General features: G+C 39.1%; 1 protein-coding gene across 1 annotated transcript in view; it reads left to right on the forward strand.

Annotated features, from left to right (window-relative positions):
- The first annotated feature begins 2,825 nt into the window (after window positions 1–2,825).
- Window positions 2,826–18,929, forward strand: part of pdzph1 (PDZ and pleckstrin homology domains 1) — a 68,213-nt gene continuing 52,109 nt past the window's right edge. The window contains exons 1-4 of the mRNA XM_051683232.1: window positions 2,826–2,929; window positions 3,938–4,030; window positions 4,546–6,921; window positions 7,626–7,793. Coding sequence (XP_051539192.1) covers window positions 3,973–4,030; window positions 4,546–6,921; window positions 7,626–7,793 — 2,602 coding nt within the window. The 5' untranslated portion in view covers window positions 2,826–2,929; window positions 3,938–3,972. The remainder of the gene's footprint in view (window positions 2,930–3,937; window positions 4,031–4,545; window positions 6,922–7,625; window positions 7,794–18,929) is intronic.

Raw genomic sequence — 18,929 nt, forward strand, 5'->3', positions numbered from 1 at the left:
ATATAACACAACATTAAACATGAAAAATATAAAAATCTCTTCTTATTCTTATCTTCCTTTATTTGCTCACCCCATCCATTCCCCTGCAAAGCATGCTGGGAAATTGATTAAGTAAACTTCAGTTTTACAGATTTAATTGGACAGAACGTAATGAAATCAAGATAAGACAAAATGTTCTAGAATTGTGTTGCTTTAGTTTATTTTAATTAAGTAAACTGAACAACCTTCAAAAATCCTTTTTGGATTTCATGTGGGAAATTAATGTAATTTTAAAATGTCAATATACTGTATTTATTTTTAATTAAATAGGTTTGCTAGATATCAATCACAGACCACGTAGTGGCTAATTTATTCACTGAATGTCCACCCTGTTATTGTCCTCCCTGTTATTTTCCACCCTAACGCAACCCATTTAACTGGATGTGTATCTGAATTTTTTTGTCATTTAGCTTGACCAGTATTACAGTCTTTCACATGTCCCTGTAATGATGAAACATGAAGATTTTTTCAAAAGTTTCAAAGCCGAAATGCCACCGAATTGTAGGAATGACCCATAAACTATTATGTACAGAGTTGCGCCCCCCCCACCCCACTGCATTCCACGAACAGTGACTAGGTAATATTAAACCACTTTTTTTGTTAAGACTACACCACTGGAGTGCACCCATGATGCCTTAAAATGATGCCTTCCTAGGTTTTGGAACAGAGCCCATGTCGCTCTAAATTTCTGTTTCTCTTTTGCGATCTTGCATATTTTTGGTTTTATTAACCCTTGTGCTGTGTTGAATTTTTTTTTTAAACATAATTTGATGTTCCCTGTCAAAAATGACCAGCCTATAAAAATTGCTTATAAATCTCTCATTATGCTATATTATCACCAAATATTGGATTCGTTTTTTTGCCAACTTGTTTTCTTTCAATTAGAACAGGTTTTGTATTTCTTTTCGGAACTTATTGATCGTAGGCCTCACTGACCTCACTGAATTATTTGTGGATAATTTTGACAATATTAAATAAAATATGAAAACATTCTGTACTATTTATCACACTAGTGCGCTTTAATGTTTAACCAGGAAGTTTGTTTTGAAATGCTTTTATTTTGTACAAAATGGCACAAAGTCACACTTGTGGTGTTCCTGGTCAAAAATAAACGGCCATTGAAAATGAATGGGGGAGATAAAAAAATAAGATAAAAATTTAGTGTTCAGGAGCATGTTCATCATGTTCTTGTTCACATATGTGCATGTGTGCTTGCAATCATAAAGGCCTTGGACTTGTGCATGCACTCATACACACAAACATGTGCACTAACTCACACACACATGCGCACGCACACACAAAAGCTCATGTACATGTAATACTCAAAGAGTTTGTAGTGTACGTGCGCATGTATGTGTGTATGTGCGTGTGCTAGTGTGCATGTGTGTGTGTGTGTGTGTGTGTGTGTGTGTGCGCGTGTGTGCTAGTGTGCATGAATATGTGTGTGTATGTGTGCATGCACAGATCCGAGGCCTTTATGTTTGCAAGCACACATGAACATATGTGAACACAAACATGTTAGAGAGCATTTAATACTCAAAGAGTTTGTGCGTGTACATGCGCATTTGTTTGTGTGTGTGTGTGGTAATGTTGGGTGAATGAATGGATGTTGGATGCAGTTCAGGGTAGGATAAATTTAATTTCTGCGAAAAAGAAAGCATGTAATACTCAAAAGAGTTTGTGCATGTACGTGAGCATGTGTGTGTGTGTGTGTGTTTGTGTGTGTTACTGCACATGTTTGTGTGTATGAGCGCATGCACATGTCCAAGGCCTTTATGTTTGCAAGCACACATGCACATATGTAAACATGAACATGATGAACATGCTCCTGAACACTCAGTTTTTCTCTTATTTTTTATCTCCCCCATTCATTTTCAATGGCCAGTCATTATTGACCAGGAACACAACAAGTGTGACTTTGTGCCATTTTGTACAGAATAAAAGCATTTCAAAACAAACTTCCTGGTTAAACATGAAAGCACACTAGTGTGATAAATAGTAAAGACTGTTTTCATATTTTATTTAATATTGCTAACATTATCCACAAATAATTCTTTTTTCAGGTGCATAAGCTCAGGTCAATGAGGCATACGATCAATAAGTTCCAAAAAGAAATAAAAAAACCTGTGCTAACTGAAAGAAGCCTTTAGAATGAGTATTGCCAAGCCTGTCACATCCCATTCATTCAACATAAAGATATTCTGTAAAACTATAGAGTATGGGATTTTAATCCACATCATGACCATGGTCATTGGAAAATACAATATTACCTTTTTGGTTATTAATGTACAGCGGAATTCAAACGTCTGAGACCACATTGAAAATCTGGATAAAATAAAAAGTAAAACAAAGAAAAATTATGCAGAATGAATAAGAAATGTTTTCATTCTGCATTTTTTCAAGGTCATTAATCAAATGCAAGTAATTTTGTGACTTTTGTACAAAAGGTCAGATTTCTCCACTTCCACTGAAGCACGCAAGATGCTCTTTGGAACATTCTAAAATCATGCTGAAATAACATGGATTATCTGTTTTTGCACAAACTGCACAACAAAATTAGATAAATTACAACAATGTTTGTGCTTAACAACAGCTCACTTAGTAAAATAAATAAATGTTTCCTTAAAAAAAATAAAAACTAAAAGACAAGAAAAGCTTTTGGTGCTTTTCATGTAAAAGGTGCTGCAGACACTGACACAGGGTTCGACCTGACATCACAGGAGCTTCATGGGATTAGTTCTATTAAGCTCCTTCTGGGCTTTATGTCAGGAATAGAACAATAAGAAGTGGAGCAGTGCCCTGATCAGGCGATGCCACTGTCCAACTGTTTCCTTTTCATCATTACTTCTCTAAAGAAATCACTTTAGAAACGTGCACTGGATGCCTTAAGGTAAGAACATATATTTTTTGGATGTTCCTTAGTCTGACTGTGCCTCTTGTTAGTGGTTATCATGGCAAGATAAGGACTCATGAAAAAAAAAAACATTTAGAACAATTAAAATAAAATATAAAATCCTCAGATTAAAAATGTATCAAAATGTTTCACTGTTCATAATATCTCTAATGAAGTAATTCAACACATTTGGAATGTTTTCTGTTGTTTTGAGATACATTGTTTAGCTTTCCATGAAGCAACATTTCCACACTCTTTGGAGTCTACTGAACAGCATATAGCTTGAAACATCACATTTTTGTCTCTTGATGAGCTTACATTGATTTTGGAGCAACAGTGTGCCAACTTTGGCATGTGTTTTCAAAGACATATTTTCTAGTCGTGCAACTGCATAAAAAAAATAAATAAATAATAATAATAATAATAATACTAATAATTGTACGGGTTTTCCATGATTTCTCACACTGTTTTTTAGCAAACTTTCTGTGACAGGTAGACATTAAATACTTTTAAAAAGTTGACGTGTTCTGCGGTATGACAGTATTTTACTAAGCCTAAATAATTATGTATGCAGCTTTGATGACCTCTATTAGATGAGAGACACATGGAATTTCATTGATCACAAATTCATTTATCACACCACAGGAGCATTTAAAATGAACAATTTTTAGTTTTCTCACTGGGGGCTTAAAAACACCAAGGCATGATTTGCTGTGAAACAATAAGTATTGTGAAAAGCGTTATACAAATACTGATGAACGTTAACCAATAATACAAATTATAAACGCATGAAGTTGATTTAAAAAAAATTCCATGGACATTTTACGCATCTGCTACCGGTCTACCTAGAATTTAACATTAATGTTGGGTAATTTTGTCATTGTATTCAATATCAAGAGTGATTTTTTCATCATGAGTGGTATTTACATTGTAAATGTTCTATTTCAAAAGGCCTTTGTGGTCTACACAATATTTCTGATAGAGCAGATGTTTATTTTGCTGCAGTTGAAAGAATTCCTGATGCCACTCCACATAACAGAATGAGCAGGAGAAAGAGAAGGAACAGTCGCAGAAGGAAGAGCTCCAGCAGCAGTAAACGTGAGTGCTGACCTATAAGTGGAGAATAATCCTATAAACACTGTCTGAGTCACGCTTAGCCCATGCCTGCAGCTGCACAGCCAACACACACAAAGATACCAGTGTAGGATTAGGAGGTGACGACTATATTCTTAGCACTCAGCATCATAGTGCATCTACATAATCCCTTCAGTTAGCTGTTATTCTTTAGAAATTACTATTAAAATTAAATGAATGACTCCATAGCATACTTTAACCAAAAAAAAAAAAAAAAAAGAAGATAAAAACAATGTACTTTTCACAATATTAAAGCTAAATTACAATGGTAACGGATAAATCCTGAAAAATGTTTATACATTTTTTAAAAAGCACTTATAGTGGCAATACAATGAGTAAATAATCACATTAATAAACAAAAAATAAACACTAGCCAATTACAAATAATAGGTCAAGTCAGAAATGGCCATTTCAATGTGATGATAAGGATTGATTTAATCTGTTTTTTGTTTTTGTTTTTGATCATTATTTTAATACAGAAAGTAGCTCTCCATATAATTATGAAAAACATACAAAGACTCTAGTGGACTCTGTGGTTCATGGGGAGGAAACTGCTGAGAAGGGAGAGATGGACTCTTCCTGTAAAGAGAACATACTCTCAGAGTCTGAAGATGAGAAAGAGACTGAGGCCCCAACCAGGGAGAAAAAAAACAGACAAAAAGAAAGCTATGAAGATTTTCCCCAGGACAAAAGGAAAAAAGCCAGTGTCTCAGATCCAGTAAAAAGAGATACAAGATTAAAACTTACTCATTCTGTGACCGTTGATAATTTTGGACTGTCTTCCCAAAGAGTTGTGTTAAAACAATGCCATGAGACTTCTGTAAGGGGAACCATTAGTAGTGTGATAGCAACCACAACTACTGACTTTAAGTGCATGACGCCAAGCATGAGACTTGAGATCAGTGAAGTAGTGACGTCAGATGATTCGGATATCAAGACAACTGTCATTCTTCAAAACGACAAAGGTGAAGGAGTACAGACTCATATTAGAAGTCAAACTGAGCAACATCAAAGTCCCAAAAATTCCCACCTCTACTCATGGAACCAACATGGAATAGATTACAAACAAAATGTCACTGAGAATTTTAGCTATAAAATTAGCATTGCAAATCTAGATGCTGCCAAGAATCAAAGCTCATGGGACTGTCCTGAGGATGCAGATTGTCGCAAAAGCTGTTGTAAAAATAACTTTTGGTGGGGAAACACAGATGGCCAGACAGACACAGATTTCACACTGGTTGATGGATCTTCCTGTTGTTCATCACTTTCTGATTTCTGGCAACCTCAGAAACAACTGTTACTCCCTTCCAGTCTCAGTAATGAGGAATTATGGGATATTCCTCCCCCGGATGAGTTTGCTGATAGGAAGGGTAATGCACTGGATGATCTTGCAGAAAATGTTGCATTGTGTCAGATCACTCCCATGAAAAACTTCAATGGTCATTACGATTCCAAGTGCACTCTTATGTCACCAGAGGGTACCTTGTGCCACAAAGACTTTACATGCCAGAATTCATTAGATGGGTACAACAGGAAAAATGATACCACTTGCTGTAAACAACTATCCAACCAAAGTCCTCAAGAACACTTATTCATAAATCCTAGAGTCCCATTGAGCAGATCTTCTTTCACTAAAAACTTCATCCACAATCATGAAAGGAAGACACGCTTACGCAACAACAGCATCACCATCCTAGAAACCAAAACCCATCCTTCAGGCTACATGGATACACCACCCAAAAGACGGAAGACTTTCCCTGGAGTGGCATATCAGAACCAGGGAGGAGACTGCATTCCCTTGTACAGAGAGTCATTTTCATCTGGGACTCTTTCTTCTTTTTTCATGCAGTCCCTTCCATCTCAAGCAGAGAGGATGGGTAAATTCTATGTAGAAGATGAAAGATTTTGCCCATTTGGGGTTGAAAGATGTAAATCTTCCAGTAGCAGCAGCTATAGACCAAGCTCAAGCTCTACAACTGGTCCTGACTCTTTTATTCACAAACTTAAGGCTTACAGTACAATCAACAACCCATTCTATCCATCCAGGTCAGAAGGGAGTCCAGAAGAAGTCTTTTTTAGAGCTGAACAATATCACAAGCCAACACAGCAATACGACGATTCAGCGATTCCAGATGCTGAGATGTTTGTAGTAGATCAAGAAAGCACTTCAGCAGACCAACTTGAGCAGCACGAGGTGACTGAAAGTGGCTTTGATGAGGAGATGGTGGAACTGGATGAGCCCAATCCTGATGGTGACATCATGGACAGTCATCAAAGGGAACTTCTTATCCATGTTATCCCACCATCACCGTGCAACTCTGAAGAACATGTCAATGAAGGGTTACCCAATAAACTCAAGCTTAACACATGTGAGCAAGAGGAGGCAGAAGCCCTAACAAAAAGAAGGGGTTCAGTAATGACGATAATCACTGGCGACTGTGAGCAGAGGTGTCTACACGGCAAATCTTTCGTCTCACCTGATGAGGATGTTACACAGGAACATCAAACAGATGCTTTGAGCACTGTGAGTGAGTCACCTTTTGGGTCTCTGGGAGCTGCGGAAGAGGTCCAGGACTTGTCTCAAATTCAGGAGGTCAAAACCTCTGCACATTTTAGTTTAGAGGAAGACATGCAGTCAAATGTAAAGATAGACACTTCCTTCCAGCAGCCTGGAGAACTCTTAACAGTGAAGTTAGCAAAGGATGATCAGAAAAATGTTGAGGAAATGGCAAAAGTGCACTCAAACACGGTTTCCAAGCAAACAAATGAAGCCTCTGATAACATAAACACAGCCATCTGTTGGACACCCAGGATTTATAAAAATGAGTCATCTGAACAGCAAAGTGCCTCAAAAAGTAAGCATTTGAATATTTCTATGCATTCTTTAAACTCTGGTTCCAACAGGTGGGTTGTAACCCAAAAATGGATCACAGATCTGTTCTGATAGCATAGGACAACAGGAAAACAATCATGTTAAATGCTATATGAATTGCAACTAACCATAGTGTACAGTTAGTTAATAAAACCTTCTTAAAAATGGAAGGGAAAACCCTTTTTTTATTTTATTTATTTATTTTTTTTTGCTTCTAATATTGTGAGTTCAGTCACACTGTAAGTTTTTTTGGCACAATAAACTGGCCATATTTGGTTGATGCAAAAATGGACGTGTTGTTTGACATCCCCTCGAAAATCATTAAGTAAGGTGGAAACAAAATGACCCAGAGAACATTAAATATGGGTTTGTCTGCAGTGAGGATAAACATGGTTTGTGCCAGCCACAGTTTGTTTTTTGCGGTGAGTTATTGGCTGCTGGCCGCATGGAAACATCAAAATTCAAGAGATATTTAGAAACCAATGTTGACCATTTTCTTCTTCAGCCAATGTCATGTTAATAATATTGCCTATTGTTGGGCTTATGCCGTTCATGATAATAATAAATAAATGCTTGATTAGTTAAGAACCACTACCTTTGTGGTTCAACATTGCATCATCATTGGCTCTGGATTTATGTAGCTGGAATCAGGCTGATTGATTTTATCTTCATTTTTATCATTCATAGATTCATTAGAGGTCAAAGAGCGTCTCAGGCCTCCAGCAGACTCAATTCATAAAGATTCAGAGGAAAATTCAGACCACTGGGCAAAGAGACGGAAGCTGTTCAAAGAGAACAAACAGCGAAGTTCTGCAGGAGGGAGCTCCATAACTAGCAATATCACTGAGGAATCAGGTGATCATGTAACAAATATATTTTTACATTTGATGTGTGAATTGTCTAATTGATTTTTAAGGAAGTTTCTGTGCAAATATTCTGCACAGAAGTTGAAGAATATAATAATGCATTTCTTGCTATTTATGGCCTATAGACTACCAGTTGAAAGATTGGACAAACCTACTAATTAGGGGTTCAAGCGCTTAGCGCTGAAACCCTATTGTAATTGTTAAGATTTTTATTATTATTATTATTCCGCCACAAAACTGAGCGGGCAGAGCAATCCGTAAGGCATAGAGACTTGAAACTTGGTCAGATGGTAGTAGTGTTGCTCGCTACTCAGAAACACGGACTCGGCAAAATCGGTCAATAGGGGGCGCTACAGCGATCAAAAACACGAAATTGCTCATAACTCCTAGACCGTTTGTAGAATGAATGACTTGTAGACTCAAGTGCTTTATACCATTGGAATCCTTGGCTCAAACCAAACAAAACGTATATCTCCGATTTCATTTCCATTCCATGATTTTCTGCCATCTTGGATTTTTCATAAAACTTACTTTTGCGAACTAGTCCTAGGTTTTTCGTCTGATCAGGACCAAACCAGTGCCAAACGATTCTATGGAGTCTCTATATAAAAAATTATCAAAAAAAGTTTTAACTTGTGACTCGAGCTAGCTACGGTATGCAAAAATATCGGAAGTAGGAGTGGCCAATTTTACATAAATGGCTATAACTCTTGAAGGAAATGAGATATCTTCACCAACCTTGGCATGCTTATGTAAGGCACGGTTTTGCCACATGGTGGTGCTATAATACCAAAAAAAAAAAAAACATGAAATTGGCTGTAACTATGAAACCGTTAATCCCATTGACTTCAAAATTTGCATACATTGTCTTTGTCTCAGCTGCCATCATTGTCTATATGGACATTGTGTGTTGAATAACATGGCCACCATTGGCCAATCAAATTTCAGCAGCTATTACACAAGGTTAACAATGACCGATTGGAACAGACTTGGTGGACCTATTTGACTCTTGGTCTGAGGGGGTTGTGCAAAGTTTTAAAAAAATCAGCCACTAGGTATCACGATTTTTGTAGGTGTTAATGGTTGTATATAATGCAGTGTTGTGAAAAAACACAAGTAATATATATCACCTGATAGTTCTTCTCATTCTAAACAACTTTGCCTCAAGAAGCATTGGTGTCTGTCAAACCGTTCAGTAAATATTTCAGATAATGTTAAAAACACACTTTTGCATACTAGTCCTAGGTTTTTTGCCCAATCGGAACCAATCCAGTGCAGAAATATACTCTGGAGTCTGATTATCAATAATTATCAAAAAATAAAACTGAAATTTCGACTCGCGGTTACTAAGGGGTGCCAAAATGTTCGAAAAGGGCGGGCCATTTTTACTAAAATGGCTATAACGCCCGAATGAAATTATATATTTTCACAAAGCTCGGTACACGTGTATGAGCTCAATCTGGTCACAGTAAAAAAAAACGTTAAAAAAAGCTATAGCGTTATAGCGCTATAACAGGAAAAAAAAACATGAAAACAGCTCTAACTACGCAACTGTTAGTCTGATTGAGTTGAAAATCGGCATGCAGTGTCTTTGTCCAAGGTGCCATGACCGTCTATGAGGACATTGGCGTATCTCAAAAAACATGGCCGCCATCGGCCAATGATGTTTGAGCTCCTATTAGACAAGGTTATCGGAGGCTGATCGGCACAAAACTCGGTGGGCCTGTTCGACTCCTGGCCTTAGAGGTCTGTGAGAAATTTGAAATAAATCGGCCAATGGATGGCGCTAACGAGTTTTACACAACTGTAATCACGTGGTGTTTCACACATACACACAATTGCTGTGTCCCAATTCAAAGGCTGCATCCTTTGAAGGACTCAGACTTCAAAGGCCACACCTTTGAAGGCCATGAAGGTCGGACTGAGCATTGTTAATTGGGAGAGTCTAGCCTACGGAGGACTGTTCTTGTCACCTAACAACTGTGACAGCTGCCGAGTGACTTTAACGTTTGTACTGGACTTTTCTGAAAGTTATATTAAACTGTCTGAAAACAAAACAGGGTTCACAAACTGTCTAAATATTTTCACCATGGTCCATTTCTGTATATGAGTATAAACTATATATAATTGCATCTTAGTAAGATATAAGTAAACATTTGAACCACTTTAAAGTTTTTGGGGTTTTTTTGCTGTTTTTTTTACATTTGTATCATTAATATTTGAGTAAGTTGAAACCCAATACTTACGTTTAAAAATGTAATTTGGCAATTTCTATCAAAAAATCCTGTCGTCACTGGCACGCAATGAATTCTGGGGTAGGCAAGGCCGCGAAGGATCCATCTGTTGTATCCTTCATTTCACGGGAAATGAAGGACACATTTGGAGGCCGCATTTGAAGGAGCCTTCGAATTGGGACAGCCTTTGTTGCGCAGCAGTAACGCAATCGGCCTTCAAATGCTACCTTTGAACGATGCAGCCTCTGAATTGGGACACAGCTATAATTCATATAATTTGTTAGATCTCCTCATACTGAACAACTTTGCCTCAAAAACCACATCTGTCAATCAAATTGTTCATTAAATATTCACGATTATGTTAAAAAACCTACTTTTGTGAACTAGTCCTAGGTTTTTCACTCAACCTCAATAAAACCAATGCAGTACAATTCTCTGGACTCTCTAGGTCAATAATTATCAAAACAAATGTTGAACTTTACCCTTTGGGTAGCTATAACAGTGTCATTTAGAAAATGGGCGTGGTCAAGTGTACAAATAAGCCCATAATTCCTAAACAAAAACTCAGAACTTCATGAAATTAGGTGAGCACATGCAACATATGATTCTACACAAGCATGCAGACTTTTATGGAGACCGGACCATAGGTGGCGCTATGAGCTTTAAAAAGCTTTAAAAACCATGTATTTCCTTAGCAAATTGCCTGTATTGGCTGTAAATGGTCTATTCCATCTATGATGCAGATGGTTACATGCTTGCTATATAAAACATAATACCTTTTTACACATGTGCTTAAAGGCCTTAAACCGCTTGAACCCCATTAATTGCTGCTCGCAGCTATATATATTATGATTATTATTCACATTTTATAATAAAAGTTAAGTCATGGAAACCATGAAATAACATTGAAGTATAGGGATTATGTAAAAAAAAAAAAAAAAAAAAAAAAAAGTATTTTATATTTTAACTTCTCCACGCTTTGCCTATATTACAGTACTGCACACTCTGGCCATTCTTTTAACCAACATAAGGTGAATTTTGGAATGCTTTTTAAACAGTATTTAAGTCGTTCCCATGTATGCTGGCCACTATCCTTATATTTATAAAAGAAGATTGTTAACCCTCTTGATAAAATACTGTTGTGTGTTCTTTTTATTAACATACAAAAACAAACAAATGCAAATGCTTGTGATACTGTATATACACGTTCTTGAGTATAGATGGAACTCGCGGGTCAATGAGGGGTCTAAGATGTCTCTACCCACGATCTCTCCTCTGGTCCGTATCCCTCCCAGTCCACCAAATATTGCATCTGGCCCCCTCTCCTTCTTGAGTCTAGGATTTCTCTGACCAGGTATGCTGGAGCTCCATCAATCTCCAAAGGCGGTGGAGGTTCCATTTCCATGGTTTCAGGGACAGATGCAGGGTGGACCGGTTTTAAAAATGACACATGAAAGGAAGGAGAGATGTGGTAGTTAGCAGGAAGCTCTAGCTTGTAAGTCAGGATTAATTTGTCTCAGGATATGAAATGGACCTACATACCTGGGGCTGAGCTTCCTGCAGGGTAGTCGCAATCGAAGATCCCTTGAAGACAACCAGACCCTCTGGCCTGGCTGGTAGTTGGGGTGGGGATGACTCCTACGGTCGGCTTGAATTCGTTGAACCCAGATGGCACGTTGGAGCCTGACATGAGCGCTGTCCCACACACTCTCACTTCTCCTGACCCATTCGTTCACTGCTGGTACTGTTGATGGTTCACCTGACCAAGGGAACATGGGTGGTTGGTAACCCAGAACACTGGAAGGGAGTGAGTCTTGTGGAGGAATGGGTGAGGGAATTCTGGGCATACTCGGCCCATGGAAGAAAATCACTCCATTTTTCCTGTTCACGGCTGCAGTACGATCTGAGATAGCGACCGATCTCCTGATTGAGTCTCTCCACCTGTCCATTAGCCCGTGGGTGGTAGCCTGAGGTGAGACTGATGTTAATGTCTAGCTGTTTGCAGAATGCCTGCCATACTTGTGAAGTAAACTGGGGACCCCAGTCAAACAAAATGTCCTCTGGTATTCCGTAAACTCTGAAAACATGATGAAACAAGGCATTAGCAGTTTCCATAGCTATAGGGAGACCTTTAAGGGGAACCAGAAGACATGACTTTGAAAATCTGTCTATAATAACCAAAACAGTAGTGAAACTGTTAGAACTAGGGAGATCCGTGACAAAATCCACAAATAGATGGGAACAGGGTCTCTGTGGAATGGGGAGTGGTTCAAGTAGTCCAGCGGGAAGTTCTCTGGGGGTTTTTGACTGTGCACAGATGGAGCAAGACTTAGACAAAGTTAGTAACATCTTGAATTAAACTCGGCCACCAGAATGAATTACGTACTAGCCTTATAGTTCTTTGGATACCTGGGTGTCCGGTGCTGAGAGATGTATGGACCCACTGGGTGATGCGTTGTCTGAGAGTATGTGGTATGTATTGTTTGGTAGGAGGACATGCTGTTGGGGTTGGGTCGGTTTGCTGTTCACGCTGAATCTCTTCCATGATGTCCCATCGGATGGGAGCGATAATAACTGATGGTGGTAGAATAAAGTCTTGGTGACTAGTGGCGTGTGAAGGGTCATACCTCCTGGAGAGGGCGTCTGCTTAGCTGTTTTTGCTGCCGGGTCGATATGTGACTGCGAACTGAAATCTTGTGAAAAACAATGACCACCGTGCTTGTCTAGGGTTCAGACGTTTCGCACTCTTAATGTATTCTAAATTCATGTGGTCTGTTATTACCTGGAATGGGTGGGCCGCCCCCTCTAACCAGTGTCGCCACTCTTCTAATGCAGCTTTGATGGAGAGAAGCTCCTTGTTGCCCACATCATAGTTCCTCTATGCAGAGGTCAGCTTCCTGGAAAAGAAAGCACATGGATACATTCTGCCTGGTGTGCCGTGTCATTGTGAGAGAACAGCTCTTATTCCACAGTCAGAAGCATCAACTTCTATAATGAATGGAAGGTTAGGGTCTGGGTGTTTGAGAATAGGGGCTGTCGTGAACTTGGTCTTGAGCATTTCGTATGCTGTTTGTGCTGAGTCAGTCCATTGCAACTTCTTGGGTTTACCTTTCAGAAGAGAAGTCAACGGGGCTGCGGTGATACTGTAGTTTCTAATGAACCGTCTGTAGAAGTTTGCAAAGCCTAGGAACCTTTGTAATTCCTTGATAGTTGTGGGACATGACCATTCTGTTACTGCCGTGATCTTTGACATATCCATCTCCACCCCTTGGTGACTAATATTGTATCCTAGGAACATAGTACTGGTGGTGTGAAACTCACATTACTCAGCTTTAACATACAGTTGGTTCTCTTGTAGCCGAGTTAGTACTGTCTTAACATGTTGAATGTGTTGTGCTCTGGTTTGTGAGTAAATAAGGATGTCGTCTATGAAGGCAATGACACACTGGTTTAGAAGGTCACTGAAAATTTTGTTTATGAAAGACTGGAATACAGCTGGTGAGTTGGCAAGGCCGTATGGCATGACTTGATATTCATAGTGCCCCTTGTGGTGAGAAAGGCTGTTTTCCATTCATCTCCTCTGATTCGAACGAGGTTGTAGGTTCGGAGATCTAATTTGGTGAAAATTCAAGCCTAACACAGTTGTTCTAGGGCAGAAGGAACTAGTGGCAGTGGATATCTATACTTGACCATCACTGAATTGAGGCCACGGTAGTCAGTGCAGGGTCTGAGACCACCATCCTTCTCCACAAAGAAGAATCCAGCTGCAGCAGGGAACGTGGAAGGGCGTATGAAGCCTGAAGTTAACGCCTCCTCTATATAATTTTCCATAGCCTGAGTCTCTGGAAGTGATAGTGGGTATACCTTGCTTTTAGGAGGAGCTGCATTGGGCAGGAGTTTGATGGCGCAGTCCCAAGGACGGTGAGGGGGAAGTTGGGTTGCTTTGGTTTTATTAAAAACTTCAGCAAATTCTGCATATTCTTCTGGAATCTTGGTTTGAACTTGAACAATGGGGCTTTCTATGCTGGTGGAGAGACATGGCAGAGTGATTTCAGACTGGAAGCAGTTTTGCTGACAATAACTTGACCACTTAACGAGTTCACCTTGTGCCCAGGATATGTTGGGATTATGTACAGTTACCCATGGGTGGCCCAGGATGATTTGGTTCGTTGGGGAGGATATTACATAAAATGAAATCCTTTCAGTGTGGAATAGACCAATCTGTATAGTCAGAGGTATAGTTTGTTGTGTAATGCCTGTTTCTATTGGTTCATTGTTTATGGCTGTTATGTTGATGGATGGTGTGCATGGTAAGGTGGGTATATTGAGTTCAGTGATGACTTCATGATGGATCAGATTTACAGCTGCCCCAGAATCCACTAATGCCGAAACATAGTGAGGACTACCATTAAAATCTATTGTTAGTGGTAGTTTGAAGCTTTGTCTAAAAGGAAATGGAGAAATTCCCTTACTTCTTTGTTGGAGGTCTTGGTTTTATTGGGGCATGCATCACATTGGTGACCTGAATGTCCGCAGTAGAAACACAGCCTTTTGCACCGACGTCAAAGGCGTTCTTCTGATGACAAATTTATATATCCTATTTGCATGGATTTTGGTGGTTCTGGGATTGAATGATTGACTGATGTGATCGGTGGTGAAGAGGCTTGAGACATTTTTGATTTGGGATTATTTCGAATTAAATTATCCATCTTGACAGCCAAGTTAATAAATTGAGATAGGGTAGTGGTTTCATCTCTGCATGCCAATTCTGCTTGTAAATTGTGATTAAGCCCCTCAGTGGAAGACTGACTTTAAATCAATATCATTCCATCCACTTTGAGTGGCTTGTGTTCGGAATTGAACAGCGTGTTCAGCAGCTGAGAGTTTTCCCTGGTGTAAGTATAATAGTTGTACAGAAACATCCTGTCCCCCCGCAGGATATTCAAACACTTTTTTAATCTGTTTCGAGAAATACTCAAACAAGGTTTGTACCTGATTGTCCATATCCCAGACAGCTGATGCCCAGTCCAGTGCTTTTCCAGTGAGTAGAGTCATAGTAAATGAATACATGAGGCTGATTGGAGAAATATATCTGACATTGCCGCAAAAACCCCTTGCGTTTATTAGCTGAACCATCAAATTTGTCTGGTAGGGCAAATCTTACCGATTCCGTTCTGGTCGGTGGAAGAGATTGAATATAATGAGCCATATGTTCGTTAGTGGCACGCAAACTGGCAAGTTGTGTTGTGTGGAATCCTTGTAACACTTCACTCTGGTAGTTAAAGGCTGCTTGAATCTGTGACACTTCCGCTGGATTCAGATCAGGCGAAATATTCTGTAACGAACTCAGACTGGAGGTTGGGTTTGAATCCATTATGCAGAAGAGTCAAACGTGGTCAGTACAACAGGCAGAGGTAGGTAACAGGCAAATAATCCAATAAGGTCAACAAAACAAAAAGGGTAATCCAGAAACGTGAATCCAATAAACAGGCAGATCATAACATGAGGCAGAACGAGAATACACTTTATAAACGCTTGGTAAGGCAGATGAACTGACAATACTTCTCAATATGGGAGTGTGAATGCATGGTTTATATACAAGGCAAACAGGAAGTGACATGGCAGGAACTGATGTGGCAGGAAACAGGAAGTGACAGTTCAGAATTCAGGTGAGGGCTCCCTCTGGTGGACGGTTACAGCCCAGACGTTACAGATACGTGAAGCTTGGACATACAGCGAGGAGAATTCAAGGAGGCTTCACCCGGCACAAGCTTTGCGGGCCTCTTGCTCTCCATTTGTAGCATTTTTCACCTGTGTATGCCAGCGGAATTAGATGGATGATCCAGTTTCATTTGGCATATCCGCAGACAATATGTGGTGTCTATCTCGTTGTGGAAGGTGAGAATACATGCCGAACTCTACAAAATGTGGCGTGCGTTCTATTCGGCTCACACGCAATTCAGGAGTGAACGCCTCTACCACACCCCAGCGTATGGTGCTATTCTCACAGAGAATGTATACCGAACTCTCCAAAACGTGATGTGCACCCTACTTGGCTCGCACGTTTCAAAAGTGAACGCCACTACCATGCTGAACCACACGGAGGACATTGACGAATGGAAACTCGTGCTCTTCAAAGCGTTGTACGCTGCAAATACACATTCTCCAAAAAAATCTAAGCTACAAAAAAGCACTCGCAGGCTATGAAACATTCCTTGTGTATTTGTGCTGCAGCTGCTGAAAAGTTGCTTCACTCACGATTTTCATCAGGGCCACACCCTAACAAATCTAATGCTCCTCCAGCTTCAGCCCCATCAAAAGGCACCGAGCTGGTAGCGAGACTACAGCGCCCATGATCGAGGCACAAAGCGGGAGAGAGTTAAAATCATGTGTCCTTGCAAACTGAAAATGAGAGTAAGCATCTCAAAGCTGTTGCCCAGATATACGGTTACATACTTGAAAAAAGAGCTCTTTTTCCCTTCTCCCTCTGCCACAAACCCACACACTCTTGGCCAGAAATCGAGACTCTGTGCCCTCTCAAGCTTCACACAAATTCTTTGAATGTGTTACCAGGCATTTTCAGGTGGAAATTGTGATGTATGATTACACAGTTAAATGCAAAGGAGAATGTATTTATTTATTTATATTTAATTATTTTTGCTTGCTAGCTAATAATTAGCATGCGGTACCAGCCTCGGCCACCAGGTGCCACTATCAGTAAGCATTAAATCTTGTGCTTAAGGTGACAGATGATAGCTGTGGTACTTGATCTGTTTATTTTTATTGTTGTAAAATATGATAGGAATGTTTTGCAAATATTAATCAAGGAAAGAAACATAGGCTAGTGTATATAATGTTCGAGAGTCTACTAATACATGAGATCCCACTATTGAATTAATATACCTCAGGTTACTATGTTTCATACGGCATTCGTTGTGAAGTGTGACAACGGGAGTTCTTTCTGGTTTATTTGATGACATTAACCACCGGGAATATCGATGCTGCTATTGATATTGTGCTTTTTTAATTTGTTGGCCCATGTAAACATGCGCTACATAGACGTCTTTGACCGTTACGACACCTCTCGCTCGGTTTTCAGTGCTGTGTTTAAAGGCATGACTCGTGTTATATTTGCTCAATTCAGTGAACTCGTTGGAGCTTCAACCACGGCACCATGTCGAGTTAAAGGAAGATGCAAGGCTGCTTGATGAAATGGTGCACGCTTCGTTTTCAATCATCGTCTGGCTTTCTGGATGACCTTGGTCTGTTAAATGAGGGGAAGCACTGAGAACTTTGCGTCTCTTAAATATTGCAACATAGGCAGTGCCTGTCCTGTACAACTAATATTTACATAATATGTATATTTATTTTACGTTTAACAAAAGTCGTGCAGACTTATTTACTTTGGAACTTCATCACAATCGAAGCTCGACAGTAGCCTAGTTTCCATCCACTTTTCGCGCTATTTTGTTGTCGACAAAGTGAAAATGCGTAAAAATATTTTGGCGAAATCTGCCGTCTTCTGCCTGTTTCCATTCAAATGGCCTTTCAATAAAAATGTTGTGTGTGATGACGTCATGCCTAAAAAAATACTTTGTCGCATAAGTTTTTGTTTAGCGCAAAAGAAATCTGCCCTGAAGGCGTTTCCATTCAGAAATGTGTTTATCGCTAATTCGCTTCCCAGATGTCCCTAATTTTTTACCCCTGAAGTTTTGGTAAAATGTGGAGAGTATTGAGACAATTCATTGAAATTAGCCAGCTTACTGTCATTTTAATTTCACAAATAAATGCAATCAGAAGACGAGGAATTGCAATCAAAAGGGAGCAGTTGCCCTTCTGATAGCACTGTAATATGGGTCCTGATGTTGCGCATATCGCAGTTTGCCAACGGTTCCGACCTGAATGCGAATCGTCATGGACCTGTTCAAGCTGTCAACCTGCACCAAGTAGTGGGGGAAACTTTCGGTCTTAGTATAAGGACAATCCATTGATGTGTATTTACTGTGTGCACAGCTATTAAAGAAAAACTGATGCTGTGTAATTTCAGGGTTTACATATTATACATTCCTGATATTCAATAGGCTATTTTAAACAATCATCTAAAGCATTGCCATCACAGCTGCATTATGTCCCGTATATTTGTCCAGCAAATTTTAACGACCAACTAAACTTGATTGTCAACACAAATTATTTTTGGTGTCATAATGCAATTTACATTTTTTGAAGAAGCTCAGCAAATGCGATCCGAGGTAAAGAGGGTTAGATTTAAAAATATTAAAAGTTTTAAAATGTTCAAAAGCTCGTTTTCTGAAAGTAAACTCCGCATTGGACAAATAGTTCTGAAGTGTAGAAAATGTCATTCAGCCGACTTTATTAGTCTGCAGAAAGGGTAAGGCTAATTTATGTTTGTGTAAAGAAAAGGCAAATATAGGTCTAAAAATATAATTTTTTTCGTTTGGTAATTTTTTTTTTAATATAATGCGTTTTTCGTTTGGTAATTTATTTAATTTAATATAGGGAATTTTGCCAGCATTTTTTTCAAAGTATAAACAATAATGTAATAAAATTGGGCTATATGTTAGTGTTCCAAAAAAGCTCACTGAAGCTTTTCTTCTAGTATTGTCATATATTTTTAAATTGAAAACATGTGCACAGAAATATGCCCAATTTTTATTTTATTTTTTATTTTTATTTATTTATTTATTTTTTTGTATTGTGGGCTAATTCCGTGACTGCCGTCTAATATTTTGATTGGTGTGAAAAAGCAACTTTAATAAATAAACGGATGACTACCGCGATTAAATTAATCACAAACAGTGGCCATTCATTTGTTCTCCGTGCACTTGTGTGCTTGTCTTGATACGAGATATTTGTATTGGCACTCCTGGAAG

This window comes from Myxocyprinus asiaticus, chromosome 42 (genome assembly GCF_019703515.2).
Source record: "Myxocyprinus asiaticus isolate MX2 ecotype Aquarium Trade chromosome 42, UBuf_Myxa_2, whole genome shotgun sequence".
Classification (NCBI taxonomy): domain Eukaryota; kingdom Metazoa; phylum Chordata; class Actinopteri; order Cypriniformes; family Catostomidae; genus Myxocyprinus; species Myxocyprinus asiaticus.